Here is a 14951-nt window from a genome sequence, read left to right as displayed (position 1 = left end):
CAACGCTGGGTTGTGATTTGAACTATGAACATTATACGAGATCACAAGTCTAATAAAGACTAAATTCTTCTAGGATGCGATATTGCCTGGACTTCAAGTCTCAGTGATAATTGATTCGAGCTGAACCGCCCTCATCAGGTGGGTTATCATCCAGCTGGTTCATAGCTCCTTCCTAACATTGAAGTCTATGCTGGAGCAGCTTCTTGAGCGACCGATTATTTTAGAGGGCCCAAAACTGATAGGCTTATCGCATCTTATCGAGTCTTATCTCAACGCGAAGTGAGGCGCGAGCTTGGTTAGCGGCATGACGCTAAACTGCTTGGAGACTGTTTTTGTGGCTGGTCGCTGAACTTTTTGCCCCACAGCAGGAAAAATATCTGGAACTTTTTTTCGAGAGCTACAGTTCCGAGTCCTGGTGCAGAACAAAAGTTCGTAACTCGGCCAAGTATCCGTACAACAACATCGCCTTACTGTCGCCCGCATATCTTATTTTACCGTTCAGTAGATTTAGCGGCCGACACACAATGGCTGACAACACGGAGTCCTTCGTCATCAAGCCCGAGGCTTCTGCGCCGCCGGTCGACTGGTCCCAGGTCCCTCTCCTGCTCAAGAACTATGACAAGCGTACGCGATCACCGCCCACCACCCAATTGCGACGAGTGCCAAGTTAGCTGACCTGAATTACTTAGTTCTCGTCAGAACCGGCCACTTCACGCCCATCCCCAATGGCTGCTCGCCTTTGAACCGTGACCTGAAGTCATAGTAAGAAACCACCGCCCCAAGACGAACCTGCGAACGCGCAATGGTCGAAACGATCTATCCCGAACTCCCTGCTGATATTTGCCTGATAGTGTGTCTTCCGGTGTCATCAACCTCGATAAGCCCTCGAACCCCTCGTCCCACGAAGTCGTCGCTTGGGTCAAGCGCATCCTCCGCGTCGAGAAGACCGGTCACAGTGGTACTCTGGATCCCAAGGTTACTGGTTGCTTGATTGTGGCCATCGACCGTGCCACCCGTCTTGTCAAGAGTCAACAGGTACACCACCCATTACTGAGGGCTGCTGGAGCGGGCCTGCAATGAGATCCAAACCGGCAGCTCATCGTACGATGAACGGAAGAATGCTTGCTAACCCGCGAACAGAGTGCTGGTAAGGAATACGTCGCCGTGTGCCGCCTGCACGGTTCTCTTCCCGGAGGTGAGCAGCAGTTTGCTCGTGCTCTTGAGACCCTCACTGGTTCTCTCTTCCAGCGACCGTAAGCAAACCCTGGCTAAACGCCATCTTCAACCAAGGATGCGAAGCATTTACTGACTCTAACTGCTTTAGCCCCCTGATCTCTGCCGTCAAGCGAGTCCTTCGTATTAGAACCGTCTACGAGTCGAAGCTCATTGAGGTATGTGGCCCTGCACTTTTGTGCCAATACTACTCAGAACTAACAGGTTGCATAGTTCGACAATGACCGCCATCTTGCCGTTTTCTGGGTGTCTTGCGAGGCTGGAACCTACATCCGAACGCTTTGCGTCCATCTTGGTCTCCTTCTCGGTGTTGGTGGACACATGCAGGAGCTCCGCCGTGTGCGCTCCGGTGCCATGTCTGAGAACGATGATTTGGTCACCCTGCATGACGTTCTGGACGCCCAGTGGATGAGGGATAACCAGAGCGACGAGAAGTACCTCCGCAAGATCATCAAGCCTTTGGAGACATTGTTGGTTGGATACAAGAGGATTGTGGTCAAGGACTCCACTGTCAACGCCATCTGCTACGGTGCCAAGCTCATGCTGCCCGGTCTTCTTCGTTATGGTAAGCCTGAGGCTCCTCTACCCCGAACTCTGGCCATTTACTAACTCGCTTCCAGAGGCCGGCATTGATGTCCATGACGAGGTTGTTCTGATCACCACCAAGGGTGAGGCCATTGCCCTCGGTATTGCTCAGATGTCCACAGTGGAGATGTCCACATGTGACCACGGTGTTGTGGCCAAGGTCAAGCGCTGCATCATGGAGCGTGACCTGTACCCGCGACGATGGGGACTTGGCCCCCAGGCGACCGAGAAGAAGAAGCTCAAGGCTTCTGGCAAGCTTGACAAGTTCGGCCGCCCCAACGAGTCCACCCCGGCCGCCTGGAAGTCTGGCTACAAGGACTTCCATGCCCCTGCTGAGGATTCTGCCGCACCGGCCGCCGATGTTGCCATGTCGGAGGCCCCCACCCCTGCCACTCCTGCTCCCGCCCCCGCGGCGGCCGAGACCCCGCCAAGTCCGCCGAGAAGGAGGACAAGAAGCGCAAGAAGCACGACGGCGAGACGGCCGAAGAGAAGTCGGAGCGCAAGCGATTAAAGGCCGAGAAGAAGGCCGCCAAGAAGGCGAAACGCGCTTCTAAGGGAGGAAAGGACAGCGACGATGACGAGTCCGACTGAGTTACCAACTAGATATCATCTTGTGGAACATGACCACCGAAACAACTAGTAACACGTTACACCGCCTGCCCTTGTTTTAGGACATCGCTGAGAAATCAGCAGCAGCCCAACAGCGACAAGCCGTTGGACTGTCTCAAGCCAGGTCAAGGACAAGGTGCCGAAGCGGCTGCTGTCAGGTGACGATGATGTCTGGTTGTTCCTGGGCGGAAGTCGAATGTCGACGACTGTGCCCAGTATGTAGGCACATGGGCGTTCTCTGCAGAATTGTATAGTGCTTGAGGATTTACGGAAAAGGCGTTTCGGCTTGCTTCATACATAGTCATTTCATCTTGTGCATTTCGGAGGCGACAGAAGTTGCTTGAATTTGGACCGTTAGGTACCTAGTCGCTGCATTGATTGACATCATTCTTGATCTGATCTTTAAAGTTCACGGGACCTTGCATACATACTTAGGCGGAGTTGAGTTCGTGAGCTGCGGCGCCACGGTGATCACCCGCTTCAGATCGATAATAGCATCAAGATGCGAGAAGATGTCGTCTTAACTTGCGTCTGCAGTCATGCTGTCTTCCTTGGCAGCTGCGAACGATTTTGTTTTGTCGAACATCTGTCGGTCGTGAAGTGTGACGGGCATCGACTTCTGTACCAAACATGCAGTTACTTAAGTAGGTAGGTACTGTATCTATCGCTGCGTGCGTGCATGTACGTACATATGCAAATCCGATCATCGGATTTCGTAACAATTAGAAATTTCCGACTGGGCAAGTGTTTCCATTGCCATCCAAGATGTGATAGGGGTTGTTGCTTGTAACCGTAGATGTCCCATCCAACGATCCCTGAATACAACATAAGTTGGCAGGGACCTCTGCATTCTACCACTTTATGTTGCTAGCTGGCTTAGGGGACTAGCGAAGGAAGCATGAAGATGTTCGGTGTGGAACGCGATGATCTAAAAGCCAAGCCACCCCGATAATGTTAGAGATTCACGCGCATGGAGCATGGCACTCGGTGCCTGTGCGGGCATTGTAGCAGGACCCTGAGTCTCCACGCGGTGCGCCCACAGGCCGGTTTGCGATCCTGCTCAGCAGGCCTGGCCGGCAGATAGCAATCGGGCTAGCCTCCTAGGCTCCCCGCTGCCTGCCAACCGAGTCAACCACCAGGGCCCGCCGCCAGCCCAGCGCCTGTCACTGTCAGTCAGTCAGTTCTTGTTCTACGGTTATTCGCGCATCTCGGAAGCGATGATCCTGAAACGGCGTCTCTTCATCGTCGCGAATAGCTCTCTACCTCTGATGGAGAAGTGAGAATATCGATTTGCAGCTGACGACCGTGGCGACGTCAGAATCAGCTAGCCAGTTTCCTCTGTTCGGATTCCACCTTGGTCGTCCGAAGATTCATCATCATCTGATCTGAAGATCTGAAGGGGAGAAGGGGACCGTTGACAATTGCACCGGTCTCACTAAGCGTGCAAACTAGATCAGACAGAAGGCAAACCAAACTCCATTGGCGTTTCTGTACCGTCTCCGAGTAAGTTGTGGCACTTAGTCAACGAAACGGAAAGGCCGAGAGCCGTCCGCACATCGGCCATCATACGAACAGATTTGTAGATTGATCGGTTTATTTCATCCAATCCAATCTAGAACGAGGGCGGTACGCGGGACTGGACTCCTGGGCAGGACTCTGGGCAGTCTTTGCAAATACAGTACCTACAGTCAGCCAATCTCTGGTGCCTGGGTGCCTGGACACGGCAGGCAGGGTTCCATGTCGGAAAAATGCCCTGGAATTATGGGGAATGATCGCCCTGGCGGCGGCTTGCCGAGTGCCTTGGGGTTTGAGGACTCCAGTTCTGTCCAGGTCTGTGACGGGAAGTAACGATCGGCTTGTTACTACTGCCAAGCTTGCTCTTCTAGAACGGCCTTTAGAACGTGGACCAGCGCCTGCCACTCGCCAACTGCCCACGCCATCATCGGCAACTGACTGCCGCCACGTTTTGGGTGACAACCCGGGTCCGGACATATTCCAAGGTTAACCATAATCGAGTGGGTTCGCAAAACACTTCCCCCTTCATCAGACAGAACCAACTCCGTCCTGCCTCTTCCTTGCCACTGCTGCGCAAACAGGTGACTCGGCCAAACGACTGCTCCAGTCGGCCGGTCCAATATTTGTGAAACATCGGTATGAGCTGTCTTGGGTTACACCGCGCTGCTAGACACAGAAGCAGAGGTCGTGCCTCGCCAGCACCTAGGCACTCAGCAGAAGAAAAGGACGCTTGGGGAGAAAGGGACGAAAGGAGGCTCGGCAGCAGCTAAGCTAGCCCCGGCCCCGAACCTGTTCCGTAGGACAACCTTGCATGGCGAGCATGAGCCAGACGCAAATTGCCTCGAGCAGCAAAAACCATGCGACGATTGACGCTCCATCGTCCGGGCAGTGCAGGCCCCACCCTGCCTGTCCTCTCTGCGTGCCTGCATTGAGTTCATCACATCGAGAGACATGCGCCATGGGGAAGCACACACCCAATCGCGCCTTTCTCGACTCGTCGCTTTTGCTCAATAATGCCACCTTCTCTCGGCCATGGCGGTCAGTAGCGGTATGCCGGGGAGAGTGGGCAGGAGTCCCATATCACCCCCAGCCGTAACACAAACGACCTGACCCCTGTGTACATCAAGTTCGTCGTCAGGGACTCGTCTGCTCCGTCGAGAACCTGCCCTTGCTTGCATGTTCCCCCAGCTACCTGATTCAACTCAAGACGAATATATAATACCTAACTGCTGTCTGCAAGCGGCTCGCCCGTTCCTTTTGGTCCGAGATTACGGTCTTATACCCTCGCATCTCGATAAATACTCCTCGCTGCCTCTCCTGAGGAAAGGTCTGCTGGATACGCCTCGACATAGACGATACACATCTTTCCTTTCTCATCTCTGTCTCTCCCTCTTTCCCTCACTCATTGATAGCTGCTCTGTTCAGCAAAGAAACGGGCAACATCAGCCTGTATCGTTCATACTTGTCTGGCTACCAGCAGACCCTCTCCTTAAACTCATTCTGTCACATTTGATATAACGCGTGGCACGATAGATGAGATAGACGACGTCCAACAGCATCAGACTCTTGGAACCGAGATAAAAGAACCATCCTTTTCAAAAACCCCTTCGACATACCTTCTAAGCATCATGAAGGCTTCCTGGACATTAAGTTTCGCGGCACCGCTGCTGTTCTGCTCTGCAGCTCTGGCTCTTCCCCCAAGTATCCGCGCCACGCCTATGGCGCCGTGAAGGCGACAGACCCCTCATCAACATGGACTTCCCGGATCCATCTATTATGCAAGACAAGGATGGACAGTGGTACACCTTCGCAACAGCTGGCAACGGCAAGAACATACAGGTGGCCAGATCCTCCGCACCAGGCGGGCCCTGGACGTATCTCAACATCGACCCCTTGCCGAACACCGGTTCCTGGACGACCAACTCGAACACCTGGGCCCCGGATGTACAGCGTACTGCTGGCGGCAAGTACGTCATGTATTACTCGGACAAGTCAAATCAAACCCCAAGTTCCACTGCGTCGGCACAGCCACCGCATCAAAGGTCACAGGTCCCTATACGCCATCGGCTGAGCCATTTGACTGCGACCTCAACAAAGGCGGCAGCATAGATCCTTCGGGCTTTCGGGATGTCGATGGAAAGACGTATGTCGCCTACAAGATTGACGGCAACTCCATTGGTCATGGCGGCTCTTGCAACAACGGGGTATCGCCTTTTGTGTCGACGCCGATATTGCTGCAAGAGGTTGGGTCTGATTTGATCACCAAGATTGGCAGCCCAGTCCAGTTACTGGACCGCATCTCCTCGGACGGACCCCTGGTGGAAGCTCCGGCCATCTTCCGCGATGCTGCGGGACTCTACGTAATGTTTTTCAGCTCAGGCTGTTTCACGTCGCCGACATACAACGTTGACTATGCCTACTCCAAGAGTGTCCGCGGACCCTACACAAGAAGCGAGAGCGGCCCCCTGGTCGTCACCATGGACTCTTTTGGTTTGACGGCCCCTGGAGGCGCAACTCCGCTCCCGGACGGCACCGGCATTGTCTTCCACGCGGATTGCGACCAAGGGCGGTGTTTCTTCGAGTCCAAGATTGGCATCATGGGCAACAAGGTCCTTCTCAACGGAGTGAACGGGCTGTACGGCTAAATGGATGTTGCCGTACCTACATACCAAGGAGGAGCCTTGACACATGGCTGGTTTGCCATCCTGGAGAACGTGAAACCGCCTCCTCACTCGTTTTTCAGTATTCGTCTGGAAGAAGCAGCAGACGGATCGACACACTCATTGCATTGGGCGGCGTTATAGGGAAAATCCATATGGGCATGCATACACTTGGGGTTTATGCATTCTAGGGGGCAATGACCATTCTTAGTAATGAGGGTTCAGTCGGGGTCATCATTGGCGGTTTTTTTGCTAGACCGGGCTCGCTGGGATTCTAGATACCCACATCGGGACTTTATGCGCATCATTGGACGAACAGTGGACTTAGATATCAGGGGTTTAATGCTCCGGGAGGAGTCAGTCAGCCGCGCCATACACAGCTAGATGCGGCGATGCACGACGGAGTTCACGGTCATGATACAGCTGAACTGCCCTACATATATACCCATATTGATAGATTTAAAAATTATATACAATCAGACGAGGCGAGAGGGGTTGCAAATATTCCCGACTCGACTCATCAAAACTCTACTGCCAATTCTTTCTGAATTCTCTCCAATGTGTTTGCTGTCAGCACCATGTGTTTCCCCAGGCGCTTCGGTTGTATCGTAACCAGCACACCCGCCAGCCATTACCGACACGGAGCTTTTGCTTGCTTGCATACATCCGTACACCAGAAATCGATGAAGGCGTCTGACTAGCGAATGGAAATGCGTCGGGTTTTTATCAGCGCGCCTGCAGCGTTGCATGCGCCTTGTAACTCGCCGCGATGTGTTTAGCCTAAGCGATTGCAACAGTAAGACCAGTCAGAATCAGTAGATGTATGACATTGTAGCATTGGAGAAGGCATATTAACAATAGGGGGCAGATCTTGACGGAAAAAAGGGATCTGGTTTGAGCCCTGCGAGGTGTGTTGATGTACGCAGGTGTGGTGTCGACTGAGGGTGGGTGCTCGGGGTGGAGACTCGACGCTGAGTGCGTGCTGGAGTGCTGTGGACAACCTAAAAATAAGCGCTTTGGTGGTGCTCTTGCAGCAAGTCAGTCCGTCCTGCACCCACTGCCATTTGCATCTTACCATCTGCATCAAATCTCTCTGCATGCAAGCTGCATCCGAATCGTCACTTATCACAATTTGTCTTCGTTCACACGCTCATACCCTCCGGAAACTGCTTTCAACTGCCGCCTCGGATTGAGATCACCTCGCAGACATGCTTTTCAGGCGCGGCTGACAATGATATCGGTGTCTGTTCGTTCAATCAGTATCTTCGACATGATATGACTCGTCTCAGCTGTCGGGTTTTTAGACCAGACGATCGGCTGTTAGTTCAGCTGAAGTAACTGTGTATTCAGTTCTGTCCACGAGATGGGCAGCGTTTCGTTGTTCGTCCGTCTGATCAATCTTAAAGGTTTTCCTGGGCAGAGTGGTTTGGGATGAAGAAGCTTCGTCGCATCTATCTGCAAGCCATCATCATCATCTCGCCTGCCGGCGGATGGCGCCGGTGCTCAACAAGTAAGGCACGTCTCCGTTCCTATTGGACTCTGGCTTCTGCACCGATGATGGGTGTGGCAGCCCAAGAATCCGGGGCTGGCCTCTCAGAGCGGCCTCTGATGCTGTAGCCGCCCGCGACCCAACTGTCAACCCAAATTAGGACCGAGCCCATTCAATCACAGCGCTTCAAAAACGAGTCCAGACTCCGTAGCGCCCATCTGGTTGGCCCAACCCACGACGCACATCAGGAATCCATGCGCTTCTATTTCCTTTTCGGATGAACTTCTGGCCCTACCGTCGACTACTCAAAGAAGAAGCCCCCGGTTTCCTAACCCGCATCATCCATTGACGATGCGTGGTGAGCCGGGCTGCCGGAGGACTTTTTCAATAGTTCGGGCGGCTCGTTCTGGTGTGGGTTCGAAAATACCACATTCGTCGCATCACCGACATCTCTTCTGTGCAACTAACGACATGCGAGCGGCAACGCAGCGCGTTAGGAGGAATAATGGCTCTATATGTATAGTACGACCTGGTATGGTGTGATGCAGTCATGCTTTTCACTCACTTACATGTATATACATCCCCCTCCGGTCTTCTGTTGACATGCAGCTTACGATTCCTCACCCAACTCCTTCGATCGTTTCTATCTTTGGCTCGGTTTCCTTCCTTTAGTCCTTTCATATTATACCCAAGCATCACGACATAGATATTACCCAGCAGGCCTGGCTCCTTAATAATATTGGGACAAATTACGCCATACTAATATAATACCCCCGACCCAAAACGCTCCTTACCCAACTCCGACGTGTACTGAATCACACACAAATCTCCCGGCGAGATGACTTCATTAACTTCTGTCCACACTTTTATACTTTTCTTCTTCTTCTACTTCATTCGCTTTAGTATCACGTTGCAGGTTACGCCCAACTCGCCCTGCGCGTCGTTCTGTGTGGACTCGGACGACTTGGATTACTCTGATCCAAACTCATCAAACACCTTAAACAAAGACGTCAGCTGTCATGACAAAGACTACGCCAGCACGGCCGTCGGGCAAAAGTTCCGCAGATGTCTTAGTTGTCTACAAGACAGCACGTTCGCCCAAGGTTCCGAGACGGACCAAGGGTGGTTCCTCTGTATGTCTCATCTCATTATCTCATCTATTCTCGTCCTTGACTTATATACGCACGCACACACTCTCTCTTACGATACACACTAATAAGATGAACTTGCAGATAATCTCCGATACACGTTTGACCACTGTATCTTTGGTTTCCCTAATGCTACTGATACTGAGTCAACGCCTTGTTCGACCTCCACGGCGTGCGGCGGGCTGGAGAACGCCCTGACCAGCGACAAGCTCAACGTCAAAGGCGGCCTCGAGCCATACGGGTTCTGCGCCGCCGATGGTGGGGCCATGGCCAACGCGCCGGTTATCCATCAATGCGTATCCTGCGTGTCGGCGTCCCAGGACCAGAAGTACCTGGCCAACTACATGGTGGCTCTACAGGCGGGATGCACGCAGCAACCCTCGCCCGGGACCGCCGTTGGGCTGAACGCCACCGTTTTCTCGCCAACTATAATCGGCATGGTCGATCCAATTTCCTCTTCGGCGGCTAAGCCTGCCAACTCCCCGGCACTGGCGACACCCGCACTCGTGGGTATCGCCATCGGCGGTGCGGCTTTGCTACTGGCGATCGCGGGGCTTATCTTCGTGCGCCGCCGCACGCGGAGGAATCGCCGCCAGCGCCTCGCTGCCTCTCTCGACGGCAATGCGCCGAATAGGCGCAAAGGTCACCGGCCAGCTTCGCCTCTGTCGTTCAGGTGCCAGACTCACCTATCGCCTCGGTCACCCAATTTTGTCTCGAATGGCATGACAGACTCGACTAACATACACGAAGAGAAGGCGACGCCATACATGAGTCCGACAGCGGCCCTAAGTTCCAACCCGGTCTCCGCCTCCCCCTATTGGTCGCCATCCATAGCGCCCAGCTCGACCTTCAGCAAGGCGGAGAAAGAACAGCAGCGCAGCTATGGCCGCGGAGGCGGCGGTGGACCGAACCTCCAAAGCATCAAGACTGGTGCACCTACAGTGCCAGATCATGTGCACTATTCCACCTCGCCCAAGGCGAAGGGCTTCTCACCTACCGACACAGCCACGCCCGCGAGCGCCGTCAGCACGAAGAGCACGGCGCAACTCCTGCCCCTCAGAGCCTATAATCCAGCCGACTACAGCGGCGTCACGCAACCGCACATGAGCGCGGCCGGCATGATGGACTACAACCACAACCACAGCCCTTATTCAAACCACTCTGCAAACAACAACAATCCGTACGCGAGCCCCACGTCAGCCTCGACGGCGAGTCCGCTCTTAAGTCGCGCTTGGGAGCAGCAGTCACTGCAGCGGACTGCTACTTGGGACCCCTTACCAACTATACCCCAGCGCGCCGGCCCGAACCACCGCTTACCTGCCGTGAAAGTCCTGGTCGGGGCGGGAACAACAACACGAGCGGTAATAATAGAGGGAAGAGAGGGAGTAATACGGGGAGTCCCGTGGAGACGGAGGAGATCAAAGTGAGCTTTGCGGGGCCGCCGCCTCGTCGGCGGCAGTGATAGTTGAACTCTGGGTATGTTCATACCGAATACAGTATCCTCTTTTCATTGAGCTGTAATTGTATGTAAAGGAGTGACAAGGGTCTGGATACATATACATATATTTGGCTTATCATTGAGCGAGGAGTTCAGGGCAATGGATGCTTTAGTGGTTGGCAAAAGGGTGTACACACATCATAGGCCTCAAAAGGGATCATATAAGAAACCAATATGAAATGGCAATTATAAACATCCTCTTTCTTGTATTTTGTAGCGGTATTTCAGGTTTTTCACTCTAGGTCTCACAATTGTCACGTTTGAACCGAGGGGAAGTCGTGAAGTACGTATTTAGGAACTATGAATTTCGACTTAAGGGAGGTATCACTATGCTCAGGCTTGAAAGAAAAATACTAAAAGAAAAACGTCATGTCCTCCGGGATCTCCTCACTCGCTTCCTCTCTCTCCCTTACCTCTCTCTTTTCATGTGTAGATTTCGTTATCTATCTCGCCGGCGCTTCCGTGCGGAGTGGCGTTTGTACAGCTTTCATATCATATACATTACAGCTTGCTCATCCTGTGGCTGTTTCGCGGGTCGGGCCCCTCCGTGCTCTGGATGATGCCGTCCTGGTACTCGGTGGCGACGTGCTTGCCTTGCGGGCTCCAGATCTTGGACAGCACGACGCATCGGTTCGCCTCGACGCGCGGGAACGTGGCTTCCTGTATCCACCACTCATCACCTCCTTCATCCTCCTCCTCCTCCTCTTCCTCTTCTCTCTCGTCATGCTTGTGAGTGCTCCGGTGGATGCCTTTGTGGTCGATGGTGTATTCGTCGTCGTCGTCGTGCTTGTGCGTGGTTCGGTGAATGCCTTTGTGATCAATTGTGTACTCGCGGTGTTCGTGATGCTTGTGTTCACTCCTGTCACCATGAGACGACGTCGTTGACGGTGGCGCGGATGGCGAGAACGGCAAAGACAAAGTAGGGGGTATGAATCCCGCCGCTGCCGCTGCCGCTGCCGCTCCTGCTGCTGATGTTGCTGCTGCTGATCCTGCTGTTGGTCGTGGTGGTCGTGGAGATGAAGGTGGAATTGGTGGTGGTGATGTTCCTCCTTCTGCCGCCGCGGCTTCGGTTGTCGCGAACGCATGATGGCCTCCTCGGGACTCACGTGCACGACGAACGAGTAGCTCAGCGTCGCGGCGCGCGCCAGCGACGAACCGAACCCGACGTGGTTCCCGCACATCAGCAGGCCGTTGCGGTCGGCCTCAAAGGCGTGCGTCAGGATATGCGCATCGGGGTCCTCCTTCTCCTTCTGTCCCTTCTTCTCCGTTTGCTTCTTCTTCTCCTTCTCCGCGGGCGACAGGATCCGACGGTACAGAATCAGCTCGCGGCGCTCGTGCAGGGGCTTACCTCGGTTAAAGTCCCGCATGTCGACCTTCTTCATGTCGACGCAGGGGAACGAGCCCGAGCCCCGCTTCTTGCCCGGCGGCAGCATGGCGACGACGCGGTCGATGTCGACCAGCGGCGCCGGCTCCCACTTGTGGGGAGGCCGGGAGTCCAGGATGTGGGCGAAGCGGCTCTGCGGGGGTCCTCCTGCATCACGGCCTGCGACGAGCTGGTGGGACGGAAGGACACGAGCGCGGTGAAACAGATGGGGCCCATGGGCGAGTTGATGGCGTCCGACAGGGGATAGTGGTCGCCCGAGGGGCTGCTGGTGGGCTGCTGGGGCTGGCGCGCCGTGACGGAGAAGTTGGCGAAGGCCAGGTTCGCCGTGGAGACGGGCGTTACTTCGTAGATGAAGGGCCGGTCGATGAGGCCGGCTTCGGAGAAGTACCCGTGTATAGTCTGTTGGGTTGGTTAGAATGATGGGCAGGTAACGTGTGAATACTTCCAGAAGTGGCAACTGCCGAACGTGGGATTTGATGTAAGGGAGTGCCGCAGTAGATGTATATGCACTCGGCAGACCCCATCCCAGAGCCAGAAAGAAAGGCAGCTTAGCTTACGTGAATGCCAAAGACCTTGCCCTTGAACTGCTTTCCCTTCCCTTGCTTTTCGAGCTCCTCGCGCATCTCGGCAAAGGCCTTGGACGCGGCGAGGCCGGACTGGCTGTAGACGTGGCCGCCGTACGCGGCGCCCTTGAAGGTCATCTGCTCGCGCATGGGGCTGGGCAGGTCGATGCCGGGCATCCAGGACGCCCGCTGGCTCATGTAGCGCTTCGGCTGCTGGGCGCCATGCTGGCTGCCGTAGGGCTGCGACGGCGCGGGCAGCTCAACCAGCTGCATGTATTCCTGGAAGGAGAGCCTGCTGCTCTTGTCCGCAGACGGTGGCGGTGATGATGAAAATGGCGACATGGTTTCCCGGGTTATGCTGACTTCTTGTACTGTCGATTGGCCTCCGATGTGGTGGAAAGTAGCAAACAAATCACAATTGGCGATGTAACGCACCCAAGCACTGCCCGATCGGTCCCAAAAATGTAGGTATAAATGTATCCAACGTTAGAATTTGGCTTTCTGGTTTATGGGATGTCAAGCTTGGAGGCTTCTCAGTTGACCGCCGAATTGACTTTATTGGTCTCTTGTTCTTTTTGCGTTGCTAGGTTAGGCGAACACGTAAGGAGGAGGCAGGATAAAACTGGACCTCGGAAAGTTTCCCCGTCATTTCAGCTGCTGCGCAGGTACCAATCCGCACTGACCCGAGGCTTTCGCTCTCTCGTATTGCGTGCATTGCAGTCAGGTTGTCTGGCATCATGTGACTTTCTTTGATGGACGCTCTTCCTACCAAAAATCAACACTGGCCATCAATTTCCATTGAGGTCAAGACTTCAATTGAAACAATAGTAAGTGATAGTTTCTGCCTCAATGTTTCCTATTGGTACAAGTTTCTCTCTGCGCCCAAAGCTCGGACTATTGAGTGGTCTGTAAGCGATGCATCAAATCGGTTATCCACGATGGGATCCCAATTTTTATTTAGAAGGTTGGGCACGCGCTTGTGGAACCAGCACGCAACGACACCGCATGGGGCGTGCCCAAAGACCTTCCCCAGATTGACGCCATTTTCGTGGTGGAGCAGCAGCAACAAGCAAGATCCTCGCACAAATCAACATCTGCATTTTGAACCAGGATTTCAACATGCTCGCTGCTGGTTTTCGATGACCTTCCTGTTAGATCGAACTTGCCTTGTCAAATATCTCGGGAAGTCCTTGCCTGATTGGGCGTGGTTCTGACCTCCTAGGGTGGTCTCAGTCTGTAGTTGCCGCCCCTAATGCAGGTGGTAGGAATGCAAAAAGTTGCAAGTGACCGCAGAAAAAGAGTCGAATCTTCTTACCTTTAGGTATATATGACATAGTCTCTGGCCTTGAATGGTGGTTTCTTGTTCTGATAGCGAAGCTCAGTTGCTTCCATGAAGCTTGTTTGCTGAGATGGTGATACCTACTTGGGTACCACTATAGGAACCCCCGATCTGATTCAGCCATTCCAATACCAAGCGAACCGACTCATCGCAAACCTACAATCAACAGGCACTCTAATCTCAAGCTCGCGTGTATGCTACTTGAAAAGATGGCTGAGTAGTAGCATGTCCCTTCCGAACACGGAGCGGCCCAGCCACTCCAGGTAGACATGGTTAGAAGCACATCTACCTATACTGCTAACAAGCGGACAGGGGAGTACGCCACTATCTGAAGAGATTTTCCCTGTGACTGATACCAACCACGTAGAATGGCGCTTCTCCTTTCGATATTATGACTCCTTCCTCTTTCCTCGAACCATAGCTACGCTAAAGTCCGAACAATCACTCAGGAATTAACACGTGCCCACCTCCTCGAACGGCTATCTCGACTAACCCAGGGCTCCTTAGCTGGGCCGGTATAGCCTGGTGGTAATAGTACTATCTATGTATATAATCAGCGGTTGAGTATACATATCATCTTCAAGTTATTCATACCAAAAAGCCGGAGACTCTTCCACCTTCAGCCCTAATAACAGAGGCCCTGCACAGAGACGGATATAGGGGGCCAGGGGCATCGCAATCTCTCATGCCAAGGAGATGAATCTGCAAGTATCTTTATTACAGCGCCATAGCGGGTCTTCAAGTGACGAAGTAATCGAGTGTTTGGTACCCTGGCCACATGAGCTACATGTATATATGGTGAGCCGGTATTGTCTACCCTCGTCGCCTCTCAAGGCTTTTACCGACCCCTATTCAAACCCAAAGTCCATTTGGAACCCTTTCCCCAACACTGATGTTTGCTCGACCTTTTTGGCGGGGCGGTTAGTGT

At 53.6% G+C, this 14951-nt stretch overlaps 4 protein-coding genes across 4 annotated transcripts; 3 read left to right on the top strand and 1 right to left on the bottom strand.

Moving 5' to 3' along the window:
* Positions 1–524: 524 nt before the first annotated feature.
* PG997_014456 (Pseudouridylate synthase family protein) lies at positions 525–2409 on the top strand (the record flags this gene model as incomplete). The annotated part of the gene is made up of 8 exons (XM_066818770.1): positions 525–624; positions 690–756; positions 852–1035; positions 1141–1253; positions 1325–1391; positions 1447–1798; positions 1854–2179; positions 2251–2409. 8 exons carry the CDS (start codon positions 525–527, stop codon positions 2407–2409), a joined length of 1368 nt encoding a protein of 455 aa, XP_066660958.1.
* Positions 2410–5694: 3285 nt separating this feature from the next.
* On the top strand, positions 5695–6587 carry PG997_014455 (uncharacterized protein; the record flags this gene model as incomplete). Its single annotated transcript, XM_066818769.1, has 2 exons — positions 5695–5913; positions 5952–6587. The coding sequence occupies 2 exons, from the start codon at positions 5695–5697 to the stop codon at positions 6585–6587; spliced, it is 855 nt and encodes a 284-aa protein (XP_066660957.1).
* Positions 6588–8929: 2342 nt separating this feature from the next.
* On the top strand, positions 8930–10701 carry PG997_014454 (LPXTG-domain-containing protein; the record flags this gene model as incomplete). The annotated part of the gene is made up of 4 exons (XM_066818768.1): positions 8930–9224; positions 9324–9881; positions 9990–10573; positions 10648–10701. 4 exons carry the CDS (start codon positions 8930–8932, stop codon positions 10699–10701), a joined length of 1491 nt encoding a protein of 496 aa, XP_066660956.1.
* A 537-nt stretch (positions 10702–11238) lies between these two features.
* On the bottom strand, positions 11239–13026 carry PG997_014453 (acyl-CoA thioesterase II; the record flags this gene model as incomplete). Its single annotated transcript, XM_066818767.1, has 3 exons — positions 11239–11523; positions 11844–12578; positions 12679–13026. The coding sequence occupies 3 exons, from the start codon at positions 13024–13026 to the stop codon at positions 11239–11241; spliced, it is 1368 nt and encodes a 455-aa protein (XP_066660955.1).
* Positions 13027–14951: the final 1925 nt, after the last annotated feature.

Source organism: Apiospora hydei (genome assembly GCF_038363865.1).
Source record: "Apiospora hydei strain CBS 114990 chromosome Unknown utg000010l_segment0_segment0, whole genome shotgun sequence".
In the NCBI taxonomy this organism is placed as follows: domain Eukaryota; kingdom Fungi; phylum Ascomycota; class Sordariomycetes; order Amphisphaeriales; family Apiosporaceae; genus Apiospora; species Apiospora hydei.
Note: the sequence above shows the minus strand (reverse complement) of the source record. Positions and strands in the feature narration are given on the sequence as shown.